The 24,225-nt window shown below is 39.3% G+C and overlaps 1 protein-coding gene across 5 annotated transcripts in view; it reads right to left on the reverse strand.

Moving 5' to 3' along the window:
• LOC138672775 (cytospin-B-like) overlaps positions 1–24,225 on the reverse strand; it is a 461,361-nt gene that overhangs the window by 15,668 nt on the left and 421,468 nt on the right. For all 5 annotated transcript variants that reach the window (XR_011319773.1, XR_011319774.1, XM_069761119.1 and 2 more), the window contains one exon: positions 11,987–12,103. Coding sequence is in view for 3 of the 5 variants with exons in the window: in XM_069761119.1 (XP_069617220.1) it covers positions 11,987–12,103 (117 nt within the window). In the remaining 2 variants the exon portion in view is untranslated. The remainder of the gene's footprint in view (positions 1–11,986; positions 12,104–24,225) is intronic.

A 24,225-nucleotide genomic window follows, 5' to 3' on the forward strand; every position in this document is an offset into this window, starting at 1 on the left:
CAATTATTACAACCCTTGTTCCATCCGTTTTTCTTATAATAAGAAAACACTCTGGTAGCTTCTCTTACCTATTAAGGAATAAAATACTGATAGCACACGGATGACATCGGTGTAATATCAGTTTTTTTCACGGGGGTCGATGACTTGTATTGGCGAGGCTGATGAACAAAATAGAACAAAGTCCTTTATTTATTTATTTTGAGGCAATCAGTCCACAAAAAAAAGGACCCGTTCACACGTTCAGTATTTGGTCAATATTTCACATCAGTATTTATAAGCCCAAAACCAGGAGTGGGTGAAAAATACAGAAGTGGGTGAAGTGTTTCTATTATGTGTGTGTGATCTATTCATAAAAATAATGGATAAAACAAGTACCAAACAAACTGATGTGAAAAATCCCATAGGGCTTGTTCAGATGTGAGTATTATAAGTGCACGTACTGTCCATGTGCACCATGGATCACACATGTAGAGAATATGGATCCATTGTACCCAGTGTCAATGGTCCAATTTGTAGACCAGACTAGAGCATGTAATAGCGGGCAGCTCAAGCACTCTCACTCAACGCTATGTGGACAAGCACACGAAGCTGTGGACTTGACTAGACGGAGTTTTAGTACGGCCGTCTGAACCAAACTTTACACTGATATCAGGTATTACATGGCAAATCAATAAATACATGCAGCTATGTGGACAGGAAAACTATAACAATTTTTTGGAGAATTAAAGGATAAGAATTTAAAGGGACTTTGTCAGCACAGGATGACTGTTCAAACCAAGTCCCACCGCTCGGTGTATCATGGCATGGCCAATCATTATTTTCCATCTATCTCCACCTCCTCTTCGTTGATTGACAGTTTTGATTTCATAGCACCAAAGAAGGGGCAAGATAGTTGAAAAACCAGAAGGAGCGAAGGTTCATTTAAATATTTGGCCTCGCCAAGGGTGCAGTGAATGCCTGTACTCGGCTTCAACAGTCACTCTTTGCTGAAAAAGTCCCTTTAGGTGCAACCTTTTGGAAGTGCGGCAAGGCCCATTAAAGGGAATCAGTCATCAGGATTTTGCAATGTAAACTGATAGCAGCATAAGGATAGAGACCGTGATTCCATGGATGTAACACTTAGTTTACTAATCAGTGCTCGGATTAGGGTTGGACTAGGAGGCACGAGGCAGCTTGTCCTCCAATGATAATCTCGATCTCCATTGGATAAAACACTCATTGAATTGAAACAGAAAAACATAGTCTAGTAAGGGACATATCGCTGGAATCATGGTCTCTGCTCCTACATTATGGTGCTTCCAGATTATATAGCATAACCCTGTTGACATATTCCCTTTAAGAAGTCGTTATTAGCTTTTGAAAGAGGAAAAGTCATGTGGTAAGGCCTTTAAAAAAAGACCTTTGAACAAATGTTGCCTTATAAAAGGGTACATTCCTGCATTTCGTAGTAGGAATATACATAAAAAACTTTTTTCCTTTTTCAACTCCATTGTGGAGAAAGAGTGCATAGCTCTACTCCCCTTCCCTGCTAGTAAGAACAGTAAATGTCCTCAGTGAGACCAGTGAGTAAAGCAGAACCGTCTGTCATTACAAACACCTCATGCAGCTCTCCTCTCATGGCAGTCAGTGAGGGGGGATGGCGAGTAGAGCAGAGTTGACAATGTTGCCAGAAGAGAACTTCAGAGGTGTTTGTAATGACACGCAGCTCGGCTCTACTCCATCCCCCTTGTAGTCTAGTAGGTGATGGCAGTGAGTTCAGTAAGGAGAGCAAGGCTGTGTGTCATTATATATTTTTCCATAACACAAAGAAAAAGCCAAATCTGAGCTTTTCTGGGGGCATCTTTTTTTTGCCTGAATGACGCTACCTACTAATGCTTGGACAAAGTCTTGCAGGAGAAAGATGAACTGTCCCCAGAGGTAAATCTCTGTCAATGTCCCATTGGTCTTAGCAAAAATTAGAATCTAAACTCTACAAGATAATGTCTCTGCAATGCAGATGAGATTTTTTTACCCTATAAACGATGTTTTATTCAGCTCTGCAGACCTTATTCCATGATGTGGCCAGTTTAACATGCTCAAACTGGTGAAAGGTCCTCTTTAAGCAGTTTAAACACTTTGTGTCTTGGCTTGGCCAACAAGGGGGCATTACCTTGCTGAAAACGGTCATAACTTAGATGAAAGGGGCTATGACTTAACATGTGGCTCTGTGCGCCAAAATACACAGTACTGATCCATATATGGATCAGTATGGAGTTAACTGGCAAATATCCATAGAAGCAATGAATTAGGTAAAAACTCAAACTTTTCAATCGTTGCTTCCTTTGACTAGAGATATCAGACTATAGATACAGTTGTGTAAAAAAATGTTTGCCCCCTTCTTGATATTTTCTTTTCCATGTTTGTCACGCTCATTCCCACTTGAGATGCAATCGGATGAGTGCAATACGATAAAAAAACGGATTGCATTCACCTTAATGTTTCTCTATGGTGGAGTTCAAATCTGAGATTACTTTCTCATGCCGATTCGGCGTGTGAAAACAATCACAGCCTGCTGTGATTGGACCTGAGAATCGGATCGCACGCACCCATATAAGTCTATATATGATTTTTTTTTTAAATGTTCCTGTGCTGAGATAATCTTATAAATGTGCCCCTGTTGTGCAGTGTGTAATGGTCATGTGTGATTATACAATCATACAGGGACATGGTCTGATCATACCACATTTCCTGGGCAGGGGAGAAAGAAGAAGAGAGGACACCGACAGGACAGCATGGGATCACAGGTAATTCTTTTTGTGAGGTAAAACATTTCACTGCCTGTTTTTAAGCAATGGTTTATCTCAAAGAAAGAATAATTTGTGATTCCTTGCTGTAATGTCTTTATAAACTTTTGCTTCCTGCCCTGGCCAGGAGCTGTGGTATGATCAGGCACATTTATAAGATTATCTCAGCACAGGAACATTTTATTTAATCACATTCAATTGTGGAAATTATTATTATTCCAAGATCTATTGATTAAAATGAACATTTGTTCGTGGGAAAACCCCCTTTAAAAGGTTTCAGATCACCAAACAAATTTAAATATTAGACAAAGATAACACAAGTAAACACAAAATACAGTTTTTAAATGAAGGTCTTTATTATGAAGGGAAAAATAAATCCAAACCTACATGGCTCTGTGTGAAAAAGTGATTGCCCCCCACGTCTTTAAAACATAAATTAACGGTGGTTCATCAAATCTTTGGGAAGCGGAGTTTAAATTCCCTAGCCACTCCCAGGTCTGATTACTGTGACACTTGTTCTCAATCAAGAAATCACTTAATTACCTGTCTGATAAAGTGAAGTAGACCAAAAGTTCCTCAAAAGCTAGACATCATGCCAAAATCAAAAGAAACTCTGGAACAGCTGAGAAACAAAGTAATAGAGGTCTGTCAGTCTGGAAAGGGTTATAAATAGTGATGAGTGAATAGCATTGTTGCTCAGGTCTCCCCAAGCATGCTCGGGTGATCTCCGTGTATTTGTTAGTGCTCGGAGATTTAGTTTTCCTAAGCAACAGGAAGTGTGGCATTATCGGGGCTTCGGCGGGCTTTTTAAAACTGAGGTTAGTGTATCAGGATTCAAATCTATCACATACCATCGGGATACATGTCATGAAATCGGGCCTCCTGATGAGCCAGAGGGGCGAAATGCGTTGAGGCGGTGTTTATGAGAGGCGGACGGCATTTGATTTTGAGATGAGTACTATGTTTGCTCTAAGTGTACCAATTTACTCATTACAACACCTATAAGCATATCATAGAGGATTATCAATTGCATGGTGGTGTATATTTACTATATGTGCATATTGGGGTGCTGGAAAATTCTAGGTACAGAGGTCTATGAGAAGCTATGATTTTGTATAAGGTGAAACATAGACAGCTATCGTGCTGAATATATCTATTGCTGTCCAATGCCTATGTGTTCTATATTGTTTTTACAACACGGTGTGGGGATTAGGATTCCCTATATATAGGTGTGACCTTTGTCTAGATGATAGGGGTACCTTTAGTTGGATATCTGGGTAGAGGGACCCAATTGGACCCATTGGGCTTATCTAGGGACCCTAGGGTCAGCCACCGTTGAGCGGGGGCGTCACAACGCTTCCCCTAGGGCAGTGTTCCCCAAGTCCGGTCCTCAAGAGCCACCAACAGGTCATGTTTTCAGGATTTCCTTAGCATTGCACAAGTCATTGAATGCTTGCCTGTCCAGGTGATGCAATTATCAACTGTGCAATACTAAGGAAATCCTGAAAACATGACCTGTTGGTGGCTCTTGAGGACTGGACTTGGGGAACACTGCCCTAGGGTGTCAACCACCGCAGCTAGGAAGGCACCAATATAGGCATCATTTTAGGAGAATTAATCCCTATACCAGTTTTTTCATGGTGTTTTTCGTTTGTATGGTATGGCCACAGGTTGGTGGCAATTTAGCATAAATGAATAAAGTGGTTTTTTTATGGGGTATAATATGATTTTTGTACGAATAGTTACCCTGGTTCAATAATCTGATATAAGATTTAATGATCCAAAACATACAGCAAGTCCACCTCTGAATGGCTTAAGAAAAACAAAATTAAGACTTTGGAGTGGCCTAGTCAATGTCCTGACCTTAATCCGATTGAAATGCTGTGGCATGATCTTAAAAAGGCGGATCATGCTCGGAAACCCTCCAATGTGGCTGAATTACAACAATTCTGCAAAGATGAGTGGGCCAAAACTCCTCCAGAGCGTTGCAAAAGACTCATTGCCAGTTATTGCAAGCGCTTCATTGCAGTTGTTGCTGCTAACTGTAGCCCAACCAGTTATTAGTTTTAGGGGGAAATCACTTTTTCACACAGGGCCCTGTAGGTTTGGATTTATTTTTCATTTAATAATAAAGTCCTTCATTTAAAGATTGCATTGTGTGTTTACTTGTGTTTTTAATAATTAAATTTGTTTGGTGATCTGAAACATTTAAATTTGACAAACATGAAAAAGAATAGGAAATCAGAAAGGGAGCAAAAACTTTCCCACAACTATATCAGGATGCTAATAATGTGAGTAAACATGATTAGAGAGGAGGGGCTACATAGCTTCAAAGAAGTGGGCAGCATGGTGGCTCAGTGGTTAGCACTGTTGCTTTGCAGCACTGGGGTCCTGGGTTCAAATCCCACTAAGGACAACATTTGTTAGGAGTTTATGTGTTCGCTATGTGTTTGCGAGGGTTTCCTCCAGGTTCTCCGGTTTCCTCACATACTCCAAAGACCTACAGATAGAGAATCTAGATTGTGAGCCCCAATGGGGACACTGATGACAGTATCTGAAAAGTGCTGTGGAATATGATGGCGCTATATAAGTAAACATAATAAATAATAACGTGCATCAGTCTATTGGTAGCAAGTGTAATAAGTGACAAGGTGGGTGAGTGGGTGAGAGGTGCCCCATAGCAAAGAAATGGACCCTTACCTTTATGACCTGCAAAACAGTCATAATAACTGGACCACTTTTTGGTGGGTAGTATTGCACATAGCATAAGGGAGAACACATTTTATGGAAATAGTCACAGCAAGCCACCATAGTGTTTTCTGCAAAAAATAAAAAGCCACTTTCTACACTTGGGTGGATTATCTCAGCCTCTGGGCTAGAAGGCAGCGCCTGTCGCTACTGCAGCTCTAGTTACACCCGTGAGAGTGTAAGAGGGTGAACTGTAGTCCCACTGAGAGGGCACTAGGACCCTGTGGTTTTTGCCTATTGCAGAAGAGAACAGACCGTGCAAAACTCCCAGAGACAATGTGTGCTGCTGGGTGGGGTCTAGTGTCTCGGGTGTAAAGTGAAACTAGGAAGTGAGAGCTGAGAGAGAAAAAGGCGGGAAGCAAAGGCAGAAGCTGCTGTGATATCTTAAAGAGAGACTGTGTGTGGATTTACTGCAAGTATTTTTGGAGGAAAAGAAGCTTTTGAGAGACTTTTTGTTGCTAACGTTCCCCTGGAGAAGAACTAACCTTTTGTTTAACTCTGTGAGAGACTTGTGAGGCTAACGTTTCCTGGAGAGGAGTTAACCCTTTATTTAACAAAAGACTGAGACTTTACTAAGAACCCAGTACGTATTTGGAAGTCTGTGGATTCCCTGTGCATTGAGTGGAGAACCAAGTCTGGGCAGACTGCTGATACAGAGACGGACGGATTGTCGTGGAAGCATTCCTAGGAGCTACAGAAGCAGAGACAACATCGTGAGACCACTAACTAAGTCCCCGGCGTTTGGGCTCGGCATCAGCCGACAAGACAAGAGGAGTTTGCTGTAACTTATTGGCACTGAAGATATGAAATGGCTGCAGCCTGTGCGGATTCCTGCCTGAGAGGAAATCCATCTCAGGATACGGTACCATAGTTATAGATACCCGGGTATCTCTGCTCAAAGTGTTAAATTGTTACTTTAGAGGTGTATCTTATATTAGAGTTGTGTAAGTTATACTCAATGTGCCATTCCAGGGGCTCCCTTAATAACACTACATTCAATTTACACTTGTTCCTGTTTTTAGTTGCCTGTTAGGTAAATTTCTTACTAGTCTGTTGTAGTACACAGTTCTCAGGAGACCTTGGAGTGGCACAGTGATTTCAGCTGCTGCTGAATTAGTGTATCTTTGGGGTGCATCTGTCTTAATATTCTCCATATTACCTTGATTATTTTGCCTTTGAGTAAATACCGTTGGAGATTTCTGCCTTGGTCTTGGTTTGTGACTCACTGGATCTTATTCGGACCTCTGGTCATTACAAGAGTATGAGTCTTTGCAAATGCAGCTGTAGTATGAATAACCATGAGACCCTACAGACCATATTTTAATTGGGGTCAGGTTGCTGTTGAGTATTTCACAACTTTTCTTTTACTGGATTATTTATTCCTTCCAAGCAGGATTATTATGAGCAATGCATAAAAAAAGCATGCTACATCAAAAATAGAGTAATGACTGAACGCAGCGACTGATGAATAATCTCGGTTTCAAGCTAGTCACATCTGGAGTGTCACTGAGGTCATCGACATGATGGTGAAATAAATCAAGTAACGCTGTAAAATCTCCCCAGCTAATACAGCACCAGAAATGCATCCTCCAAGTGGCTTTCATAAAGATTTCCAGAAAGATAAACTAATGTGGAAAGAGCTTACAGAACAGCGCAGATTATGATATAGGTCATTACATGGATAGAGTTCTCATATTTACACAGCTTCGTTATCTACTTATTTTACTGCCCTACAAATAGGTATTTTGGTGCTGCTCGAGTACGACAGACACTATACATCCTGACTGCATGCATTACATGCAAATATTGGATAAATGATGGGCTGATCCAGTTGTATTGCTGTTTAAAGGGAATCGGTCACCAGAGTTTTGCTTGCTAATCTGAGAGCAGAATAATATAGAGACAGGGACCCTAGTTCCTGCCATGAGTCACTTACTGGGCTGCTTGATGTAGTTTTGATAAAATCACTGTTTCATCAGCAGGAGATCATCATTAGAGGCCTAGTAATCCTGCTGCCAGGTAGTTCCATCCCGCCCCCACCACGGATTGGCAGCTGTTTGTGTACATATGAAGAAAGTAGCCAATCAGAGGTGTGGGCGGGGTTATACAGAGCTCAGCATTTAGAGAACTGCTAGATCTGCAGCAGAAAAAATGTTTTTAATCAAAACTGCAGTTACCAGCCAAGTAAGTGACACATCACAGGAATCAGGATCTCTGCCTCTATATTATGATGCTCTTAGATGGGACAGCAAAAATTTGGTATCAGATTCCCTTTAAGGAGCATCTGAAACTTGCCACAGTTATTTTTGTATTTTGTTTTTCCTGAATCTGGAATTGGTTTTATTTTGTCCCTGCGCTTCTCCCTTTCTGAGATATTTCCTTATTTTCCTTATATGATAATATTGTATTTTCCTTTTTTCCATGTGGGTGGGGTTTGCTAAGTGGGTAGGGTTGTTCTGAAGCATACACCTGCAGAGACTAGTTGAGGACCATGCCCACTTGGATAAAAAGACTACATTTGTATAGTTGGTCAGTGTCAATAAAATGAGTGGAGTTGAATGATATTGTTCTAATTTGCACTTAGTCCTTTAAAATGTTAACAAAAAAAGAAGTAGAGATGCAAACAACTTAAATCTTCTCTTAATGCTAGCGATCTAGCAAAAATTAGGAAATGGATTAGATATGTTGTTATGGAAAACTACAACACTTTTTGCCTACGTTTGTTTTTCTTAATTCACAAATTTTACATGTTTATGGAATAGCACAATTACAAGAAAAACTATTTACCAATTTGAATCTATCATTTGCTTTTTAAGAACATTTTGTGCCAAAATGGTCTGTCTGTCAATGTGATAACCTGAACGTAGATGTTCAGAATTTTACTATGACTGCATTCCCAAACCTTTATTTTATTTTTATCGTGGATTAAATATTAAAACTGAGTGGACTAACACAGAAATGGGTGACAGGATGGCCACAACATCTATGCCAACAATGTAAGAAATTTATAAAAAGAAAAAAAAAATTAAAGACACCACTTATAATGATAAAATGTGAAGTCTTTTATAAAAAGATTGTTTTATTTTGTTTTTTTTTTGTTTTTTTTAAAGCTATTGAGTCTTAGTGTATTCAGTCTCAGCCTGACTCACTGACAGCAGCAGCTTGTACTGAGCTGTGAGAGATCTCAGCATCTGGGAAGAGGAGGAGGGACACTGAGGGGCTGTCAATCAGGCTGGATGACTAGAAAATTGGTATAATCTTTGACAATGAATTATACAGTCATCTAATCTGTTTAACAATATATTTATTTATATTGGTCAAATGGGTGACATCAATTTAAAAAAATAAAAACTTAGCATAAAAAAATCTGCAGCTTTTCCTATATGTTGCACATTCCTTTGGATAACTGTTAGAAATGACATTTGGATGGGAACACAGCATTATTCACTATGCTCTGGTATCTTTTTGATCTCGGTCACTTTTGCACACACGCTCACATAATAATATCTGACAATAACTGTGGTTACTTACGTCAGACACAAGCGCAGATTATAATGTATTGTGAAGGAGAAAATGGCTAATGAAATCAATTATTAAACCTTATATAAGTCAGTTCAGATATGGTGTAGCAAGATGGAGTCTATTTCCTGATCAGCAGCACACTGGAAGGAATCTAGAATGCAGGAGTGAAGACACTGGACACTGGACTGGACTGAATACCACATATGGAAGTGAAGTTGGAAATGAAGTTGGAATGAACCAATTAGAGTGACACTAACTATTCAGAAGTTGTGCGACCTCCCCATTTCCTGTTTTTAGTATCTTCCTTTGTTCAGAATAAAGCAGTTGTGTGTAAGCCTTTGCTGAGAGAGGAAGTGTATCTGTCTGTGTATCTGATGCATTCTTAGCCTCTAAGCTAGCACTCAGCTTATATTTAGTCAGGTACAAGCAATCATATAGATCTCACTTTAAGAGATCACCCTCACAATATCAGTCACATTTTTCAGACAGTACACACAATAAACAGATAAACTGCTTCCTATTCACGATGATACATCCTCAGGGGCAGACATTTTCTTTCTAGATCTACCTATGACTCTGCATTAACTTCCAGCAACCCCGCTTCATGTTTTATTTAGTTGCGTTCAGGACAAGAACACTATACATAATATTACATACAAGCTGCAAAGTGCACAGCGCGGGGGCAGAAAATGGAAAATATGACTTGTTACACACATCCTCTTGGGCAAATGGTGTCTTTCATTTCTATGAATCATTTAATCACACACGTACCAAGCCTACGGGCAGACTTTGATTAAAAAATAAAAAGGTGTCTCGTCATTTGGACAGAAATCATATGAAAAGTCCTCCTAGGCTTTTTCTTAGCAAATTTGCAAATAGTAAATCTGCTCCTTTACATTTTAATCATTGTTTCTTCATATCCAGCCTTTTCTTGTCTGTCTGTGCAAGAAAATGGATCTTGCATTAAAAAAGATTGGCATGTTTTATAGACATACACACACTTGGTATCACTAAGTGCGTAAGCTAATAAATAATGTTTACAATATTTTTCCCATACAGTAAATGCCAATATAAAACAAAAATAATTTAAAATTACAGAATCTCTTTGGACATTTTCAATCCTAAAAATATGGGGGAAAATAAGATTAGAAAGCTGTATGGGCTAAAATAATGGTATCAACAAGTACAGCGTGTATCGAACAAATATAATTATAACTCCTGAAAGGTGAGGAAGAATAATTGAAAGTACCCCAAAGATCGCACAGACCAGGAGCTGGCCCTATATATATATAATATATATTGAATAGTTTAGAGCGGTGTTCGCCAACTCCAGTTCTCAAGAGCAACCAACAGGTCATGTTTTCAGGATTTCCTGAAATCTACAGGGGCAATAATTCCATCATCTGTGCAATACTAAGGAAATCCTGAAAACATGACCTGTTGGTGGCTCTTAAGGACCGGAGATGGGGAACACTGGTTTAGAGAGTCGGAAGTTTCTGTTGTGCCGCCGCTAGCACTACCATCTCATACACCTACACTCACTACACTCCTACATTTGTCAGGAAAAAAACAGCTTCTATTTCCCAGACCGGGAGCAGAAAATATATAAGGTCTGTACATGTTTTTATTATTATTATTATTATTATTGACAGTGCAGTCTAGACAATAATGACCATAAAGGAGATTTATCAATATTGTCGTATTTTAACAAGACAAAATAAAAATTTGGTGCATAGCATATACTTTATGTTTTGCAGAGTAGCCAAGAAATAAAGTAAATGTTTCTATAGAAGAGCAAGGTTAGGGTTTGAAGATAATCTATAAAGAAACAACACCTATAGCCTTGCTAATATTTTGAAACCAATAGCCATGGGCCAAAAGATCCTACTTTGACCAATCCAAGATAAAACATAACTTTCATTGTGGCGCAAATTATATGTTAAGGTGCACATTCAACATACACTCTGCTCCTTATTGGTCCTACCTATTTTGTAATGTCTAAATAGCAGCGGAACAAGACGCTATTAAAATAAAGGATGATCCTCCTCAACATGTTTCACCCTTACGGGCTTCATCAGGATGAAGCATGTTTTTCTCTGAAGAGTCTCCTTTGTCTTAATCATTTTTGCCATTGGCTTTTCCAACTTTTCATAGTTATTTTATATATACGATAGTGGTGGTATCGAAGTGTAAGCCGTCTGATGAATGGTCAGGTCAATCATTTTAGCCACATCACATTTTTTGAGGCCTTTAGCAGTTAAAAGAAGTGAAAAAAATGGAACATATAAACATCAAGTAATTTTGATATTGCTGTACATACGTTATTTTTAACGTTTATTTTGCGTTTTTTCAGGCAGGTTCAAGGCGGCATAAGGTGTTGTGTGTACATACTCAAAATGAGTTGTATGGGCACTTTACAGTATATTGGATGATCTATTCTTAAAATAGTTAATATCAGATCAAAGAAAGTACAAAACCCCGCACGCCATGCTGTTCAGCTGTTATCAGTTCCAGGGAATAAAAACTGATTTAAGTTTTTGTCTGCATATTTTACAGAACCACCATCATGGCTAAAAGCAAGATCTGGTGCCTGAACCCAAAGGATAGGTCATCAATATTATATGCATGTACAGAGGCAATAGGCAGTAACTACTAAATACCCCTACTGTTGGCAGTTACTGTGCTCATAGTGGTTGCCATCCATCTTTCACACCCCTGAGGAGCATGTACACTGCAAAGTTGCAGTTCATAACATTTTACAAATATATTTAGGCTTTACGGGAATAATGACAGCCAATATGTGTCCCGTGATGGCTGTTACTAGGGACCTAATTATATTAACCATTTTGAGATCTGGGTTACGGTCTCTACTGTGTCTATTATATTTATTCACATAAAAAGAAGAATTGCACAAAAATGGAAAAAGCGAGTACCTTGTCTTGGCTGTTGAGCTCATGGTATGGTATATGAGCTGGCAGATATGTGTGAAGCAGGGCACAGAAAGCCAGGCCATCGCTCCAACTGCTACTGAAGTTTGTTATATCGATATTCTGTGAAAACACAAAGGAATAATAATAAGTTTTACACTGCGTCCATAAAACACAAGGGGCTGTAAAAACATTTTCCTCTGGTTAGGCTCCGGCCAACTTTAATGACTCTTTTGTCATAATATTAGAGCTTAATTCTAATGAACAATTAATTACTGAACTTGGCCGAGTCAGATCTTTCACTGCTTCCTGTATTTGCAGTTATTGGAATAAAGCCGTATTTCCTTTCATTCATTATGAGCAGTTGCCAACATACAGCATTAGTCCACTGTCACCAGCTCAGTAGCTCCATGTGTTCAATGAGAAATGGTTCTGCCAATGGAGAAGCCATACAAGTAGTCATATGAGGTCAATATGCTGCATACCTAATTTGATATTATCCAACATTTTATCCTATTACAATATACAAACTCTGAAGGGACATGCTTCTCATCAACGGTCAACGGAGACCGAAAAATTATTGAATCATTGAAATAATCACATTTTTCTTTCAACAAAACCCTTAGTAATATAATTTTCTATGGAAATTTTCATAATTTCCAAGCTCACTAAAGGAAACCTGTCAAGTGATTCATGCTTGCCGAACTACATGGACACATGAGTTAGTGACCACCTCTTGCCTTCTGGACATCTAAGTTTCACTCCGAAATGCTTAAGTGTTTCAAAGAAAAACATAGTTGCACCAGCTTCCCTCTACCCACTCTGCTCTTTCCCTATATGTGTGCACAGTGAAGGGGGAAACCTGTCAATATAGTTGAACTGTCTGGGAAAAAAAAATTGGAGACCTGCCTCTTGGACCATTCACCTCATTCCACATCCCAAGCTAATGAAAAAAAGACCAGTCTTCTCAATTATGCTTCCCATAGTTTGGGCAGCATAAATCAGCAGCAAGATTAATTTTTGAACTACATTCACCCAGGAAACTACCTAGCATACCACCTCTTATGTGCATTCCCACCTAATTTTATGCACTCATTCCTTTAGTTTAAGCACTACAAGTTTGCCCCATGTCTAGGAAATATTTTCTATAACTGGTTTTACCTTCCCATCCCTGTTCTCTCCCAAGCCACTCTGTAGACTGGATATAAAAGTATGCATACCCCTGTTAAAATGCCAAGTTTTTGTCATGTAAAAAAAAAATCATACCAAGAAGAATCAGTTTGAATTTATAACCGCACGGAGTTTGGGTAGGATTCTATCGGCATAGGATATAAAAAATTGGCAATTTTTGCCCACTCTTCCTTGCCATAGCGCTCCAAAGCTGTCAGATTGCAAGGGCAGATCCTGAGTACACTGCTCTCCTCAGGTCATCCAATAGATTACCAATTGGATTCAGGTCAGGTTTCAGCTGGTCAATTCAAAAACTTTTGATCTTCTGGCAAAACCATTCTTTTGTCGATTTGTATGCTTAGAATCATTGTTGTGTTGAAAGATAAAATCCCTCTTTATCTTTAGCTCTTTAGTAGAAGCCTGAAGGTTGTGTTGTAAAATTGACTGATATTTGGAACTATTCATAATTCCCTGCACCTTGACTAACGCCCTAGGTCTGGCTGCTGCCAAACAGCTCTAAAGCATACTGCTGCCTCCACCATCTTTCACTGTGGTTTTGGTGTTCTTTAGGTGATGTGCAGTGCTGGATTTAAACCAAACATACCTATTGAAATTATGGACAAAAAGTTAATCCTTTGTCTCATCAATCATTAGACCATAACACATTTTCTCACATGTTTTTACCAGACTTGATGCAGGCACTGGTAAAATATAGCTGGACTTGGATGTTTTTCTTTGTAAGAAAAGGCTTCAACTTACTCCATATGCCAGACATATGAAGAAAACAGGAGGTTGTTACATGCAATACACAACTAGTACGTGCCAGAGATTCTTACAACTCATTTAATGTTGCTGTAGGCTCTCTTGGCAGCCTTGAAGACCATTTTGTTTTCATCAATTTTTGAGGGACGTCCAGTTCTTGGTAATGTCACTGTTGAGCCAAATTTAAGCCACTTCTTGATGACAGTCTTCACAGTGTACCATGATATATCTAATGCCTTGGAAATAATTTTATAGCCTTCTCCTGAATGATAACTTTCACAAATGAGATCCATTTGCTGTGTTGTAAGCAGTTTAAGGGCTTGTGCTGTAAAATGCAACAAAGAAAAACTGAGGAAAATCCTACTAAAACAGTATATGGGGTTAATCAAAATGACTTGGCATGATGACAGCTGTGTACTGACTACTATTTAACATGAGTTTAAATGTGATTGGTTAATTCTGAGCACAACCAAAACCACAATTATAAATGGGTGTAAATACTTGAGCAAGCACATTATTTTGGTTTTGTTATTTTTCCCCTCAAAATGATTAAAGTTTGTTTCTCAATGCATTTGTTCAGATTATGGATGACATTAAAGGTGTAAAAAGTTTTCAAATGTTTCTTCTTGGTAAGATTTCTTTACGTGACAAAAACCTGTCATTTTAACAGGGGCGTGAATATTTTTTTCATCCATATCAACAGGCTAAAATCCATGTGAATGGAGACCAGATAATATCATTTGATTGACAGGAGATTATTGTAATCATGTTCTTGTATATGTTACATGTCACAAACTTTGAAATAAATACTTTCTTCAGCTTTGGTTTATTAGAAATAGATCATGCAAAGTTCACTATTTCACATTCTGTTGGTTGGAGATTGGTATCTACAATATTTCCCATATTCTTAACACCAATATTATAATCAAAGTAAGATGTGGATAATAATATGCAAGTGACATCCAAAATATATTGATCTTTCATGTGATACAAGCTTCAAAGCTAATGTGTAGCTTGCACCTTATATGGCCAATTATTCTGAACTTCCATTACGTCAACATTTGAAAGGTGTTTTCAAAATTTTACAAAATTTGCTCAAGAGCAGGGAATGATAGAAGGTAAAGAAATAATCATTGCTTACGAGGCTGCTCCAGCACCGCCAATCATTTGGGCTCCACCAGTGATGGCGCCTGTTACGGATCTGCAACACAGGACTAAGGTAGAAGGGGGAAAGCTGACCCTGCACTATGACTAGGCTGAAACCCTATGATGGGGTGGGCGACCAATTCCTTGCGAATAGACCCACTGACGATCCTAGGTTAATCTCAAGCGAAGACCTATAGATAAGGGGAAGGGGTACCCTAAAAGAACTAAGGGCTGGGTACAAAAACGGGTCACCTCCTAGTAGAAAACACAGAGAAGGCTGCAGAAACCAATAGAAAACAGAAACTACGGCTAGCAGAACCAGAGGTACCAGTACTGCACAAATAACACAAACAGAACACTAAGCAAATCACCAAGCTAGCGCTCAAGCAGATTAACACTGTTGTCCAGCAAGGACTGGGAGGCAGATACTGGTTATTAAAGAGTGAAACAAACACCTGACCCAAGACAAACCCAGCACTAGAGGAAAAAGTCCAGCAGCCACAAGAAAATGGCGGATAGTAACAAACTAATGTTAATCATCAACTTGACCACTGCGGCAAATAACGGGCATCGGCATTTGCATGTAGAGTACATGACCTCTCATAGCCATCAATGGGCAGCGGTAGTCATATGAATTATACATGTTAAATCATGCAGGATTGGCAGGGACCACCAGAAAGCTTGAGAATTTAAGAGGTAAGTAATGCTTATTTCTTTATTTCAGAACATTCAGTACATTGACCAACTTTTGTAAAATCAATGTCAATCAAAAATCTCCTTTGTACTCAATAATTGTTCCTGAGCATCTAAATGTGATTGTGATTTAAGTGAACCTCTACATTCAGCCCGTTCCTTCACAGTGAAGGGTTTTATTGCTGGTAAATAGAACGACTAGGGGCATGGTAGATAAACAAGACATAAAAGCTGGATACCAATAGTTATAGGCCGCTGCAATTTATTCCTTGTGAAGGATTTTACCTCTTCATTTCCAGCTGATCCAAGTTAAATGAAATGAATTCCCAGGATGCCTGTGTCATTGCCAGGACGCTCTCCGAAATAACCCTCGATCCTGCACTTTTATTCAGCGGACTATTGCTGCCTAAACCTATTTACCCTTCATTCATTGCTCTGCACCGTCTTCTCTATGAGTGACAGACAGGAAAGGTCATTTATGTTGATCTCTATGCTGCGAGCAGTCAATAGACATCTAAAAGTATTGGATAATGTGTAAATGAATGTATATTTTAATGCGGTAGGAGACTCGAGTTTTGTGTATTACATTTATTACTACATAATATAACAATTTTATTGATAAAGGAGCAAAACGATAGCTGGACAATATATTGCCGTAAGATAAAGACAAAGGGTTTATCGTATGATCTGCATACATTAGACCTTGGATGACCTCTTGATCTAGGATTGTATGGGAGCTCGACACGGTCTTGGCTGAATTATGACAAAAGTGATATAACCATTGGATATATCGGTATTAGATTAGCCACCACGGGATATTTCTAGATGAAGTGGAAATCTTAGGTTTGGTACCAGCCTTCAGGCTTGGATTATAGGAAGGACATTACATGCAAATATAGTGGGCCTCCAGAACCTGCTCAACCTGTTCTTTGGCCCCATCCACTCCAGAAGTGGTGGCCATATATACTCGTGGCTCTTTTAAATCTTTTAACCCCTCTATCACGTGGCGATTCTTTTTTTTTTTTCACCTCTCCTTCTTTCAAGAGCCATAACTTTTGTATTTTTCCGTCAACATAGCCGTATGAGAGCTTGTTTTTTTGCAGAACAAATTGTACTTTTGAATGACACAATTCATTTTACCACACTGCGTACTGGAAAACTGGGAAAAAAATTCCAAGTGCGTTGAAACTGCAAAAAAAAAGTGCAATTTCACAAATGTTTTGGGTTTTTTTATTTACCATGTTCATTATATGGTAAAACTTACCTACCAATATGATTCCCCAGATTTATAAGAGTAAGCAGATACCAAACATGTATAGTTTTTTTTTAAATTTAAGTGGAGAATAACATTTTTTGCACCCTGACCTGGCATTTTGCTGACAGCATTTGGGGTAGCTATGATGTTTTTATCGCTTCTTATTGTATTTTATTGCAATGTTGCGGTGGCCAAAAAACTTAGCTATGGAGTTTTGATTTTCTATTCACATTACACCATTTACCAATCTGATTTATTTTATACTTTGTTAGCTTGGACGTTTATGAAAGCAACGATACCAAATGTGTGTATTTTTTTAAATTGTTTTATTGTTAATAGGGCAAAAAGAATGTGACTCGAGTTTGTGCTTTTTACATTTTATTTTTATATTTTATTTTTCAATTTTTATTGCATTTAATAGTCCCCATAGGGAACTTGAAGATGCGATCATTCGATCGCTTGTGCAATACATAGTAGGGCTTCAGCATTGCTATGTAAAGAGAAAAATCACGATCTCCTGTGAACACCAGTCACAGGCTGACTTTCACAGACCGATGATAATGACAGGCACGGGGGTCATCGGCAGACCCCTGTCTGTTATGACAACCCATCGTTGCGCCAATTGAAGCATGGAACAACACGCTCCCCTGCCGGCACACGTTAAATGCCTCTGTCAGAGACGGACTGCAGTATTTAACAGGTTAACAGTCACAGGCACATGATGGCTGATTAAGTCAGCCATCATGAGCAGGGAAACGTACAAGCCCACATCAAAGGCAGGGACGCTATAGATTATGCAAGTTTACGTTAAAGCTTGTGAAGGTTTTAAAACATAAGAAAGTTGCTGGATTGACGCCATACACTGTAGTTAAAAAAAGATGACCATCCTTATGTACAGCCATCTATCCTACATGTGGTTTCAGTAAGCAATCTGATTCTTAGAGGGAGGATGGGAGACTTCAACAAATTTTTGACCAGGATCTTCCGCCAAGACATAATTTGGCCCCCACTTTATCATATGATGTCACATCCTCCCGATAAATGTTGACCAGATATTAGAATACACACCAAAATATTTTCACAAGTGTAAGGAAATGTCATGTATTTATTTTACATGAGGTATTTAAGTCCATATAATATAATATATATAATAATTTTTATTTATATAGCGCCAACATATTCCGCAGCGCTTTACAAATTATAGAGGGGACTTGCACAGACAATAGACATTACAGCATAACAGAAATACAGTTCAAAACAGATACCAGGAGGAATGAGGGCCCTGCTCGCAAGCTTACAAACTATGAGGAAAAGGGAGACACGAGAGGTGGATGGTAACAATTGCTTTAGTTATTCGGACCGGCAATAGTGTAAGGCTCGGGTGTTCATGTAAAGCTGCATGAACCAGTTAACTGCCTAAGTATTTAGCAGTACAGACACAGAGGGCTATTAACTGCATAAAGTGAATGAGAACATTCATTTTTTTTTTTTTTTAAATAGGCCACACAGGGATCGTTACGTTAATGCATTGAGGCGGTAGGCCAGTCTGAACAAATGAGTTTTTAGGGCACGCTTAAAACTGTGGGGATTGGGGATTAATTGCATTAACCTAGGTAGTGCATAGTGCATTTAATTCCAAGCAATAATTCAGAGAAGGAATAAGAAAATATAGAATGGAAATACATGATCATTTTTGTAAATTGCATCATTACTGGTAAGAGAACAGCAGAGCACATAGTATTTTGTACAGATAACCCGATCAGTCACATTGACCACTACTGCAGACCAGCAAACTTTATGATAAGGTTATAGGAAGTATTGCAGAACCAAAAGAACAAGCCTGGGGTTATATGTTGCAAAGCAGGAATTTCCAGTGTGATCCAGCATTTAGAGCTGCTGCTAACTACTGCCAAGAACCTTCACAATTGCTCAATTATCATTAGCTGCATTAAGAAAACTGTTCATGGCGCTCATAGTGCACAAATGGTGCTGTACAATCTGGTGGGAATATCAACATTCAAACAAAGGAGTTATGGGTTTGTTTTGGGGAGAAATGGGAAATATCTGATCAGTTAATTGTTGCTCAGGACAAATGTAAGAACCAAAAATTATAAATCAGGAAAAAAAGAAAAAAAGCAAAGTGAACATATATTCCCTTAAAAAACATCTTTAATATTAGGATATTAAAAACACCTACCCAGTGAAAATATGGCATAATACCAAAAAATGATGAAGAAATGACCTAACAATCGACCTAACAAATGCCCCTGCAATAGGCCTGTCTGGATACCTGCCTTGCTGTGGAGGTGGAAACCCTAATAGCCTGAGTTCGGCGCCCCCACTCGACCTAGTCTATCCTTCTCTCCCCTCCCCTAGGCCTATTGCAGGGGCATTTGTTAGGTCATCTTTTCATCATTTTTTGGTATTATACTATTTTTTCACTTGGTAGGTGTTTTTTTAATATCCTAATATTAAAGATGTTTTTAAGGGAATATATGTTCACTTTGCTCAGGACAAAGCCTACAAAAATATATTTTCAAACATTAGAAAAATATGTGTATTATACGAAGGTTTCCTAAGGTGGGTTATCCTTAATGGACTTGTGCAAGGTTAGAAAAAAGGGTCTCCTTTTTCAACAGAAGGAACACCACTTGCATCCATGGTCTGTGTCTCGTATTGCTGCTCTCAAGAGAATTAGAACCAAGGGGGTGATTAATCAAGATAAGCTTAGTGTAGGCTAGCACTACACCAGCTTCGCCAGCCTTGATGGAGTATGAGAGGTTTCAAATTCATTACAGGGCCCATACCACTTCATGAATTCAGCATTCTGATACTGGAAACTGCACGGAAATAGGTGAAGTCCTGAAGACCAGTGACAGGTAGTAAGGTTACTAGAAACCGCAGAGAAACAGGTGAAGTCCTGAAGATCGCCAAAAGGAAGCAAGGTAACTGGAGACCGCAGACAAGTAACTCAGGGACTGAAACTACAGAGAAGCAGCAGATGTCCTGATGAATGTCTACTGGAACTGTGCACAGAAAACTAAAAGTATTACAAGAAAGTCTTAGAGCAATACCAAGACACAGGTGTGTCTCTTTACATATGCCTTGGAAAAACAACATATTGATTACGCCGGGCAACTTGCAAAGCCCTACATGGAGCACCATAAAATCAAATGGACCGGGGCATGTGCGTAACACAATTTTTCATCTAGCTTTTGTCACCGTTTACTAACAGTGTGGCATCAGTTTATCTCAAATACAAAAAAAATGACAATAAAAATATCGAAGCTTCTCCTATCCATGAAACAGAAAAAAATGAACAAAATGTGCATGAAACATGGATGAAACATAGATGACATCCAAGTGCTGTTTTTTGTCACTAAATGAAAAACACGGCTGGAATTCGTACATGAAAAACAAACATCTAAATGCGGCTATGTTGCAAAACCTGAAACAACCCATAGACAAAACTGGTGCCGTTTTCTGGAAAAAGGCAAAATATTTTTCTAATTCCATGCAACTCTTAGAGGGCCAATATATTCCTATAAATTAACGTATAGAAATCCCCCTTTCTTTTCTTATGGTATGGCTGATATTTGCCAGTGCAATAGATCATACCCATTTAGTATAAATTAAGCAACAGGGCAGATCAATGACTTGCGAGTCAAATATGCCCCCTCAGTTGTTGGCAGCTGCAGGACTCTTTAGGCCCTTGTGGCACCAGGGAGGCGATTGCATTATTAGAACTAGTAAGGAAAGTCAAAACCATATCAAGTAGTAACGCTATATAAAACATGTCTCACAAGCTTGTAACATGGCTCAGCACTGTCACCCTTATTTGAATGTGACCTGAAACCGAAGGTTGCGGACGTCTAAATTAGACCTACTCGGTGACTTATATAGACGTTACTCATTTGAGAAATGCATGTAACATTTTGTAGATCAAGAAATGTTCGGCAAGCTGAAAACAACTTTTAGTTACGGATAGAGATGAGCGAATCAATCTGCAAATGATCGTATTTGAGCCGCATTTCCTGAAGTCGAACATGTTGAGATTCGATTCACAGATTGCCAAAAATCTTTTTTCAGACTTGCACCATTTCCCGCACTGCTGAAGACGGTGGGCTAATGTAATTTTGAGTTGTTGCGTGGGTCTCCCTATAAAGACCTGCACCCATGATATCTTATGGATTATCAAACTTTGTACATTGGTGGTTAAAACCTGGCCCATCACACATCAGTGGTTCTCAGTGGAGCACATAGCAGATTAATTTACCATCTCCAGAATCACTGGGTAAGTGTCTTTCTCCCGTACAGATTAAGCTCTTATGGTCATCGAGGTCCACTCTCTTTTTCCTGTAGAGCATAAGGCTCTTCTGATCAGTGGGATCTGCTCTCTCTTTTTCCTGTGCAGTATAAGATCTCATGATCAGCGGGGTTCTCCCTCACTCATTTAGAGTGTATACTGTTATGGTCAGTGGCCTCCTCTCTCTCTTTTCCTGTTTCTCTCCTGTAGAGAGTAAGCTTTTATGATAAGTATGGTCCTCTTTCTCTAGTAGTGTGTAAGCTCTTATAGTCAGTGGGGTTCTCTCTCTCCCTTCGGTAGAGTTTAAGCTCTTGTGGTTTGCGGTTCCCTTTCTCTCCCGTGTAGAGTGTAAGCTCTTATGATCAGCAGGGCCTTCTCTCTCCTCTACGAGTATTTTACGAGCAATTACAAGCTACCCAGTATTGTGATTCATGCAAATTTATTCACCACTAATCAAATTTTGGTTCAAAATTTGGTGAAATCGGCAAAATCAAATTTCAAAAGATCCGCTCATCTTAAATTACTGTACACTGTAGGCAAGTTTTTCCACAATTTTTAAAAACACACACTTACTAGATAAGATGTGACATACAGTGGGGCAAAAAAGTATTTAGTCAGTCAGCAATAGTGCAAGTTCCACCACTTAAAAAGATGAGAGGCGTCTGTAATTTACATCATAGGTAGACCTCAACTATGGGAGACAAACTGAGGAAAAAAAATCCAGAAAATCACATTGTCTGTTTTTTTATCATTTTTTTTGCATTTTATGGTGGAAAATAAGTATTTGGTCAGAAACAAACAATCAAGATTTCTGGCTCTCACAGACCTGTAACTTCTTCTTTAAGAGTCTCCTCTTTCCTCCACTCATTACCTGTAGTAATGGCACCTGTTTAAACTTGTTATCAGTATAAAAAGACACCTGTGCACACCCTCAAACAGTCTGACTCCAAACTCCACTATGGTGAAAACCAAAGAGCTGTCAAAGGACACCAGAAACAAAATTGTAGCCCTGCACCAGGCTGGGAAGACTGAATCTGCAATAGCCAACCAGCTTGGAGTGAAGAAATCAACAGTGGGAGCAATAATTAGAAAATGGAAGACATACAAGACCACTGATAATCTCCCTCGATCTGGGGCTCCACGCAAAATCCCACCCCGTGGGGTCAGAATGATCACAAGAACGGTGAGCAAAAATCCCAGAACCACGCGGGGGGACCTGGTGAATGAACTGCAGAGAGCTGGGACCAATGTAACAAGGCCTACCATAAGTAACACACTACGCCACCATGGACTCAGATCCTGCAGTGCCAGACGTGTCCCACTGCTTAAGCCAGTACATGTCCGGGCCCATCTGAAGTTTGCTAGAGAGCATTTGGATGATCCAGAGGAGTTTTGGGAGAATGTCCTATGGTCTGATGAAACCAAACTGGAACTGTTTGGTAGAAACACAACTTGTCGTGTTTGGAGGAAAAAGAATACTGAGTTGCATCCATCAAACACCATACCTACTGTAAAGCATGGTGGTGGAAACATCATGCTTTGGGGCTGTTTCTCTGCAAAGGGGCCAGGACGACTGATCCGGGTACATGAAAGAATGAATGGGGCCATGTATCGTGAGATTTTGAGTGCAAACCTCCTTCCATCAGCAAGGGCATTGAAGATGAAACGTGGCTGGGTCTTTCAACATGACAATGATCCAAAGCACACCGCCAGGGCAACGAAGGAGTGGCTTCGTAAGAAGCATTTCAAGGTCCTGGAGTGGCCTAGCCAGTCTCCAGATCTCAACCCTATAGAAAACCTTTGGAGGGAGTTGAAAGTCCGTGTTGCCAAGCGAAAAGCCAAAAACATCACTGCTCTAGAGGAGATCTGCATGGAGGAATGGGCCAACATACCAACAACAGTGTGTGGCAACCTTGTGAAGACTTACAGAAAACGTTTGACCTCTGTCATTGCCAACAAAGGATATATTACAAAGTATTGAGATGAAATTTTGTTTCTGACCAAATACTTATTTTCCACCATAATATGCAAATAAAATGTTAAAAAAACAGACAATGTGATTTTCTGGATTTTTTTTTCTTAGTTTGTCTCCCATAGTTGAGGTCTACCTATGATGTAAATTACAGACGCCTCTCATCTTTTTAAGTGGTGGAACTTGCACTATTGCTGACTGACTAAATACTTTTTTGCCCCACTGTAAGTATTGCATAACATTTTTTTTGCCTATTAAAGAAATTTTCCACAAATTTTTTTTTGTACAAAGCCTTGCAAGTCAAACTTTTCAGTCATGGTGGTAAGCACCTGACAACATATATTTCTTTCCAGTAGCCACTTACAAGATAAATTTGGCTTCATTCAAATGAATGACTGTCTATGAATTGCCCTGAGGGCAGGGGCCACCAGGATGAGTTCTTACAGACCCACTCTTTATTCTTGCACATATAGGCGGAGGAGCTCTAATAAGGCAGATGGCCACACATACTATCTTTAGGAGACAATTTTATTTCTCAACAGTGTATTCTTTATATTTTGGGCAGCTACATGCAGTAGAAATGAACATATGCGCTTGAGTTATCACAGATGAAACGGTTAAAGGATAAAATGGATTTTGCTTCTTATACGCTGCATCATGTAGTCGTGTGTAACAATAACATACGGTTAGAGACGCGTGACACTATAACCATGGTTTCATGATGGGTTTACTAGCTTGAGCACTACGGCTGACGTTTGTTGATAATCTGACAGGTAATGCGATCCATGTTAATTGTCAATTTGCTAGTACATTTGAGGAAGTGATGATCTCATGAACCTTTCCCAAGGGTCAACACAAATTAGTCTTTACCCAGGTTACTGAGTTTTTCCAATGGCGTAACACAGAAGTGGAGAAACAAACTCTAATCCAGACATGACCTT

The sequence above is a fragment of the Ranitomeya imitator genome, chromosome 3, assembly GCF_032444005.1.
Source record: "Ranitomeya imitator isolate aRanImi1 chromosome 3, aRanImi1.pri, whole genome shotgun sequence".
In the NCBI taxonomy this organism is placed as follows: Eukaryota; Metazoa; Chordata; class Amphibia; order Anura; family Dendrobatidae; genus Ranitomeya; species Ranitomeya imitator.